This window comes from Oncorhynchus nerka, linkage group LG19 (assembly GCF_034236695.1).
Source record: "Oncorhynchus nerka isolate Pitt River linkage group LG19, Oner_Uvic_2.0, whole genome shotgun sequence".
Classification (NCBI taxonomy): Eukaryota; Metazoa; Chordata; class Actinopteri; order Salmoniformes; family Salmonidae; genus Oncorhynchus; species Oncorhynchus nerka.
The window spans coordinates 49,928,585-49,936,931 of NC_088414.1; the positions used below are offsets into that span (position 1 = coordinate 49,928,585).

The window sequence follows — 8,347 nt, forward strand, 5'->3', positions numbered from 1 at the left end:
AGCAACAACATTCTAACACAGCAACACAACATTCTAACACAGCAACAACATTCTAACACAGCAACAACATTCTAACACAGCAACACAACATTCTAACACAGCAACAACATTCTAACACAGCAACAACATTCTAACACAGCAACACAACATTCTAACACAACATTCTAACATAGCAACACAACATTCTAACACAGCAACACAACATTCTAACACCGCAACAACATTCTAACACCGCAACAACATTCTAACACAGCAACAACATTCTAACACAGCAACAACATTCTAACACAGCAACAACATTCTAACAGAGCAACAACATTCTAACACAGCAACAACATTCTAACAGAGCAACACAACATTCTAACACAGCAACACAACATTCTAACACAACATTCTAACACAACATTCTAACACAACATTCTAACATAGCAACACAACATTCTAACACAGCAACACAACATTCTAACACAACATTCTAACATAGCAACACAACATTCTAACATAGCAACACAACATTCTACATAGCAACATAGCAACACAACATTCTAACATAGCAACACAACATTCTAACACAGCATAAAAAAGCACATGCAACAACGTCAAATCAAATTGTACTTGTCACATGCTTGGTAAACAACAGGTGTAGACTATGACATGTTTACCGACAGGCCCTTCCCAACAATGCAGAGAGAAATAGAACAATTATAACCCCAGGAATAAAAATACACAACGACTAACAATAAGTTGGCTAAAAACATGTAGTACAGGTACCAAGTGGACATGCAGGGGTATGAGGTACGTACAAATAGGTAGGATAGATAATAGACAGTAACACCAGTATACTGTAGGTAGGGGTAAAGGATAGATAATAGACAGTAACAGCAGTATACTGTAGGTAGGGGTAAAGGATAGATAATAGACAGTAACAGCAGTATACTGTAGGTAGGGGTACAGGATAGATAATAGACAGTAACAGCAGTATACTGTAGGTAGGGGTAAAGGATAGATAATAGACAGTAACATCAGTATACTGTAGGTAGGGGTAAAGGATAGATAATAGACAGTAACAGCAGTATACTGTAGGTAGGGGTAAAGGATAGATAATAGACAGTAACAGCAGTATACTGTAGGTAGGGGTAAAGGATAGATAATAGACAGTAACAGCAGTATACTGTAGGTAGGGGTAAAGGATAGATAATAGACAGTAACAGCAGTATACTGTAGGTAGGGGTAAAGGATAGATAATAGACAGTAACAGCAGTATACTGTAGGTAGGGGTAAAGGATATATAGTAGACAGTAACAGCAGTATACTGTAGGTAGGGGTAAAGGATAGATAATAGACAGTAACAGCAGTATACTGTAGGTAGGGGTAAAGGATAGATAATAGACAGTAACAGCAGTATACTGTAGGTAGGGTAAAGGATAGATAATAGACAGTAACAGCAGTATACTGTAGGTAGGGGTAAAGGATAGATAATAGACAGTAACAGCAGTATACTGTAGGTAGGGGTAAAGGATAGGTAATAGACAGTAACAGCAGTATACTGTAGGTAGGGGTAAAGGATAGATAATAGACAGTAACAGCAGTATACTGTAGGTAGGGTTTAAGGATAGATAGACAGTAACAGCAGTATACTGTAGGTAGGGGTAAAGGATAGATAGACAGTAACAGCAGTATACTGTAGGTAGGGGTAAAGGATAGATAATAGACAGTAACAGCAGTATACTGTAGGTAGGGGTAAAGGATAGATAATAGACAGTAACAGCAGTATACTGTAGGTAGGGGTAAAGGATAGATAGACAGTAACAGCAGTATACTGTAGGTAGGGGTAAAGGATAGATAATAGACAGTAACAGCAGTATACTGTAGGTAGGGGTAAAGGATAGATAATAGACAGTAACAGCAGTATACTGTAGGTAGGGGTAAAGGATAGATAATAGACAGTATACTGTAGGTAGGGGTAAAGGATAGATAATAGACAGTAACAGCAGTATACTGTAGGTAGGGGTAAAGGATAGATAATAGACAGTATACTGTAGGTAGGGGTAAAGGATAGATAATAGACAGTAACAGCAGTATACTGTAGGTAGGGGTAAAGGATAGATAATAGACAGTAACAGCAGTATACTGTAGGTAGGGGTAAAGGATAGATAATAGACAGTAACAGCAGTATACTGTAGGTAGGGGTAAAGGATAGATAATAGACAGTAACAGCAGTATACTGTAGGTAGGGGTAAAGGATAGATAATAGACAGTAACAGCAGTATACTGTAGGTAGGGGTAAAGGATAGATAATAGACAGTAACAGCAGTATACTGTAGGTAGGGGTAAAGGATAGATAATAGACAGTAACAGCAGTATACTGTAGGTAGGGGTAAAGGATAGATAATAGACAGTAACAGCAGTATACTGTAGGTAGGGGTAAAGGATAGATAATAGACAGTAACAGCAGTATACTGTAGGTAGGGGTAAAGGATAGATAATAGACAGTAACAGCAGTATACTGTAGGTAGGGTATAAGGATAGATAATAGACAGTAACAGCAGTATACTGTAGGTAGGGGTAAAGGATAGATAATAGACAGTAACAGCAGTATACTGTAGGTAGGGTTTAAGGATAGATAATAGACAGTAACATCAGTATACTGTAGGTAGGGGTAAAGGATAGATAATAGACAGTAACAGCAGTATACTGTAGGTAGGGTAAAGGATAGATAATAGACAGTAACAGCAGTATACTGTAGGTAGGGGTAAAGGATAGATAATAGACAGTAACAGCAGTATACTGTAGGTAGGATAGATAATAGACAGTAACAGCAGTATACTGTAGGTAGGGGTAAAGGATAGATAATAGACAGTAACAGCAGTATACTGTAGGTAGGGGTAAAGGATAGATAATAGACAGTAACAGCAGTATACTGTAGGTAGGGGTAAAGGATAGATAATAGACAGTAACAGCAGTATACTGTAGGTAGGGGTAAAGGATAGATAATAGACAGTAGCAGCAGTATACTGTAGGTATGGGTAAAGGATAGATAGACAGTAACAGCAGTATACTGTAGGTAGGGGTAAAGGATAGATAATAGACAGTATACTGTAGGTAGGGGTAAAGGATAGATAATAGACAGTAACAGCAGTATACTGTAGGTAGGGGTAAAGGATAGATAATAGACAGTATACTGTAGGTAGGGTAAAGGATAGATAATAGACAGTATACTGTAGGTAGGGGTAAAGGATAGATAATAGACAGTATACTGTAGGTAGGGGTAAAGGATAGGTAATAGACAGTAACAGCAGTATACTGTAGGTAGGGGTAAAGGATAGATAATAGACAGTAACAGCAGTATACTGTAGGGGTAAAGGATAGATAATAGACAGTAACAGCAGTATACTGTAGGTAGGGGTAAAGGATAGATAATAGACAGTAACAGCAGTATACTGTAGGTAGGGGTAAAGGATAGATAATAGACAGTAACAGCAGTATACTGTAGGTAGGGGTAAAGGATAGATAATAGACAGTAACAGCAGTATACTGTAGGTAGGGGTAAAGGATAGATAATAGACAGTAACAGCAGTATACTGTAGGTAGGGGTAAAGGATAGGTAATAGACAGTAACAGCAGTATACTGTAGGTAGGGGTAAAGGATAGATAATAGACAGTAACAGCAGTATACTGTAGGTAGGGGTAAAGGATAGATAATAGACAGTAACAGCAGTATACTGTATGTAGGGGGAAAGGATAGATAATAGACAGTAACAGCAGTATACTGTAGGTAGGGGTAAAGGATAGATAATAGACAGTAGCAGCAGTATACTGTAGGTAGGGGTAAAGGATAGATAATAGACAGTAACAGCAGTATACTGTAGGTAGGGGTAAAGGATAGATAATAGACAGTAACATCAGTATACTGTAGGTAGGGGTAAAGGATAGATAATAGACAGTAACAGCAGTATACTGTAGGTAGGGGTAAAGGATAGATAATAGACATTAACAGCAGTATACTGTAGGTAGGGGTAAAGGATAGATAATAGACAGTAACAGCAGTATACTGTAGGTAGGGGTAAAGGATAGATAATAGACAGTAACAGCAGTATACTGTAGGTAGGGTTTAAGGATAGATAGACAGTAACAGCAGTATACTGTAGGTAGGGGTAAAGGATAGATAATAGACAGTAACAGCAGTATACTGTAGGTAGGGTTTAAGGATAGATAGACAGTAACAGCAGTATACTGTAGGGTTAAAGGATATCTTCATTACTATCTTCATTTGCAGTGCACTTTTGAGAACGGTGTTTTCCGGTAATTGAATTTTATAACATGTGCGTTTATAGCCTACTGCCGTGTGCACATCGCTGTGCTTAAGCTAAATGTCATGCTGCATGAATCTCATTGCTTTTAAAAGTGATTTGATATATATATATATATAGTGGTTGTATTAGTTTGGGGTCTATCGTTACCACAACTCTCCCTGACTATGTTTGCAAGATGTATTTGTCACACAGAAGGACAAGCTGACCAATAGACGAGGTCAACTGTTGTACCCTGATGGATACTAGATCGACAGCGTTCGTTCCTCACGGCTGACGGAAAGTCAAATGTGGACAGTTCTATCATCTTCAATACGCGCCTCGGAATTCAATGAGGACGTGTGTGGCCTCCCCCGGTGAGGACGTCTTCACGCGTAACCTACTTCCAAGCTGCAATGCCTGTGACAAGGACCCGATCAAGTGCCGGCATTGGCTAATAAGAATTGCGATATCTGAGAGAGCCTGGTGAGTGAGAGGTGAGAGGAGCACGGGCGATTGAGAGCAGGAAATTATTATTATACTCACCCCAAGGGCACAACGGCCACAAGACATGGATTTGTTTATGAGGCATGAGGACCAAACGCTTCTATATGTGTGTGTGTACCTGGCTGGCCAGTTCCCTGGTGGGAGAGATGACCAGAGCTCTGATGCCGAGGTTAGCAGGCTGTTTCAGGTGTGTCAGGAGAGGGAGACAGAACGCTAGAGTCTTCCCCGAACCTGTCGGAGCACACGCCAACAACTCACGACCCTGGGAGAGGGGTGAGAGAGAGATGCATACAATGATTTTATTTAGGGTTCCATTCTATATATCCACACTCAGTCCCTGTGTTCCATTCTATACATCCACACTCATCAGTCTGTGTTCCATTCTATATATCCACACTCAGTCCCTGTGTTCCATTCTATATATCCACACTCATCAGTCTGTGTTCCATTCTATATATCCACACTCATCAGTCTGTGTTCCATTCTATATATCCACACTCATCAGTCTGTGTTCCATTCTATATATCCACACTCATCAGTCTGTGTTCCATTTTATATATCCACACTCATCAGTCTGTGTTCCATTCTATATATCCATACACTCAGTCCCTGTGTTCCATTCTATATATCCACACTCATCAGTCTGTGTTCCATTCTATATATCCACACTCATCAGTCTGTGTTCCATTCTATATATCCACACTCAACAGTCTGTGTTCCATTCTATATATCCACACTCAGTCCCTGTGTTCCATTCTATATATCCACACTCATCAGTCTGTGTTCCATTCTATATATCCACACTCAACAGTCTGTGTTCCATTCTATATATCCACACTCATCAGTCTGTGTTCCATTCTATATATCCACACTCATCAGTCTGTGTTCCATTCTATACATCCACACTCAGTCCCTGTGTTCCATTCTATATATCCACACTCATCAGTCTGTGTTCCATTCTATATATCCACACTCATCAGTCTGTGTTCCATTCTATATATCCACACTCAGTCCCTGTGTTCCATTCTATATATCCACACTCATCAGTCTGTGTTCCATTCTATATATCCACACTCAGTCCCTGTGTTCCATTCTATATATCCACACTCATCAGTCTGTGTTCCATTCTATATATCCACACTCATCAGTCTGTGTTCCATTCTATACATCCACACTCATCAGTCTGTGTTCCATTCTATACATCCACACTCAGTCCCTGTGTTCCATTCTATATATCCACACTCAGTCCCTGTGTTCCATTCTATATATCCATACACTGATGCATCTCTGTGTACTCACATGCATCATCAGGGGTATAGCCTGCATCTGGATGGGCGTGGGTATGGTGAGTCCAGCTGCGGACAGGTTCTGGAGGACGCGTGGGTTCAGGTCGTACTCGGACTGCAGCTCGGAGAAGGTGCACACCGGGTCAGGCACGTCACAGCCATGCACGTTGATACGATGTTGCATACGGACACGGTTCACCTGACAACACACAGAGATGAGATTCAACAGGTAGACAGAGCGAAGAGCTGTGTGTGTGTGTGTGTGTGTGTGTGTGTGTGTGTGTGTGTGTGTGTACCTTCTCTTGGTGGAGGTGTTGGAGTCTCTTCATGGATGTCTTGTCTCTGTCCCTCCCCTCCTTCAAGCCTTTAGACTTCCTGTCTGCAGAGGAGGTCCACAGGATGCCCTCGGTCTCCTCACACTCCACTACAACAAAACGACAGGGACCATCAGAACGCTGAATTCATTCATGGGTCATTTTAAACAACAATAAGCTGCTCCAGTTGAAACACACAACACACATACACACCGCTGTGGAAAGATGCCCAAAAAGCAACACATGAAGTTTTGGAAATGGCCAAGTCAAAGTCCAGACCTAATCCCAATTGAGATGTTGTGGCAGGACTTGAAACAAGCATTTCAAGCTTGAAAACCCAAAAATGTCACTGAGTTAAAGCATTTCTGCATGGAAGAGTGGGCCAAAATTCCTCCACATCGATGTGAGAGACTACAGGAAGTGTTAGGTTGGAGTCTTTGCAGCTAAAGGTGGACTGATCAACAACTACAGGAAGTGGTTGGTTGGAGTCACTGCAGCTAAAGGTGGACTGATCAACAACTACAGGAAGTGGTTGGTTGGAGTCACTGCAGCTAAAGGTGGACTGATCAACAACTACAGGAAGTGTTTGTTTGGAGTCACTGCAGCTAAAGGTGGACTGATCAACAACTACAGGAAGTGGTTGGTTGGAGTCACTGCAGCTAAAGGTGGACTGATCAACAACTACAGGAAGTGTTTGGTTGGAGTTGTTACAGCTAAAGGTGGCACAACTAGTTATTGAGTGAAAGTGGCCAATTACTTTTACACACAGGGGCATTGGGTGTTACATAACTTTGTTAATTGAATAAGTACACTCTTTTTTTGCAATTTGTAAACACAGGTTATCTTTATCTAATATTAGGTTTTGGTTGAAGATTTAACATTCAGTGTCAAAAATAGAGAATCAGAAAGGGGCAAATACTACCTTCAGCCGCACTGTAGAACACAAGCCTCCAAATACTACCTTCAGCCTGAGTATCTTTCTTTTTCTTCTTTGCAGTCTTCTCCTCATCCTGTCGTTTCCTTTTCCCTGCAGCAGCATCTACCTCTCCCTCCTCGTCTCGCTTCTCCTCCGCTCTCTGCTCCTGGTTGCCGTGGGTTGTTCCGGTCCCGAAAAAGTCGATCCCATAGTGGTCAGATACATCTTTCTCTTGAGATCTCACCACCTGGAACGCACACACGTACCATAAATACATATAAATATTGTTAATGACAAGAGTATACTACGAAGACAACTACTAGCAATACCCCAGACCAGCTAAATCCTAATGTGATATATGTCCTGATACATCTCACTACAAACGTTCAGAATAATGTTAGTTAACCAAAACAATCGAAAGTTACATATAGATAATATCATCCGGGGCTTCAATTTATGAGAATAAACGAAACATTGAGTTTGAGATGTATTCATTTTAAACCTGAAACTAGCTAACTTAGCTAGACTGTGTCTCTACAGATCGAGGGCAGACACGCTAACGAACCGCTCAAATCTTTGCAGCCTTCAAATACTACTCGCTGAACACGAATAGAGAAATATTGGACATCATCCTCATTACCTTAAATCGTTCGGCATCTTTACCAAACCTCTTGAAATCAAATTTCGCTCCGGCTCCGAGTTTACGAAACAAGTCGAAGGCGTCCATTGAAACAGCGTGGAGACGCGAAAAAAGGCATGACGACTCGATCCCAGTCTAGTTAAACCAACCGGTGATTCGACGATTGATTATAAAGCCTGGATATGTTTGTGGTTGTATCTCGCGTCCACATGGTGTCGCCATTGTCTCATCAGTGGAATATGGAAACCAAAGTATAACGTATTTCGTTTGCATGGTTACGTTTGGTATTTTCCATGTCTCAAACGGCAGTATTTGTCGTGAGGACGTTACTATTACTGTGATGTGTTTACGTCCTCTACAGATCCTCTCTAATTAACGAGACAGGAGTTGTGAGT

At 40.8% G+C, this 8,347-nt stretch overlaps 1 protein-coding gene across 1 annotated transcript in view; it reads right to left on the reverse strand.

Annotated features, from left to right (window-relative positions):
- The window catches only part of ddx52 (DEAD (Asp-Glu-Ala-Asp) box polypeptide 52), a 73,328-nt gene extending 65,257 nt beyond the window's left edge, over positions 1–8,071 (reverse strand). Inside the window, exons 1-5 of the mRNA XM_065005066.1 lie at positions 7,953–8,071; positions 7,358–7,559; positions 6,379–6,506; positions 6,096–6,281; positions 4,915–5,058 (exon numbers count right to left, since the gene is read on the reverse strand). Of these exons, the coding sequence (XP_064861138.1) occupies positions 4,915–5,058; positions 6,096–6,281; positions 6,379–6,506; positions 7,358–7,559; positions 7,953–8,039 (747 nt within the window). The 5' untranslated portion in view covers positions 8,040–8,071. The remainder of the gene's footprint in view (positions 1–4,914; positions 5,059–6,095; positions 6,282–6,378; positions 6,507–7,357; positions 7,560–7,952) is intronic.
- Between the last annotated feature and the right edge of the window lie 276 nt (positions 8,072–8,347).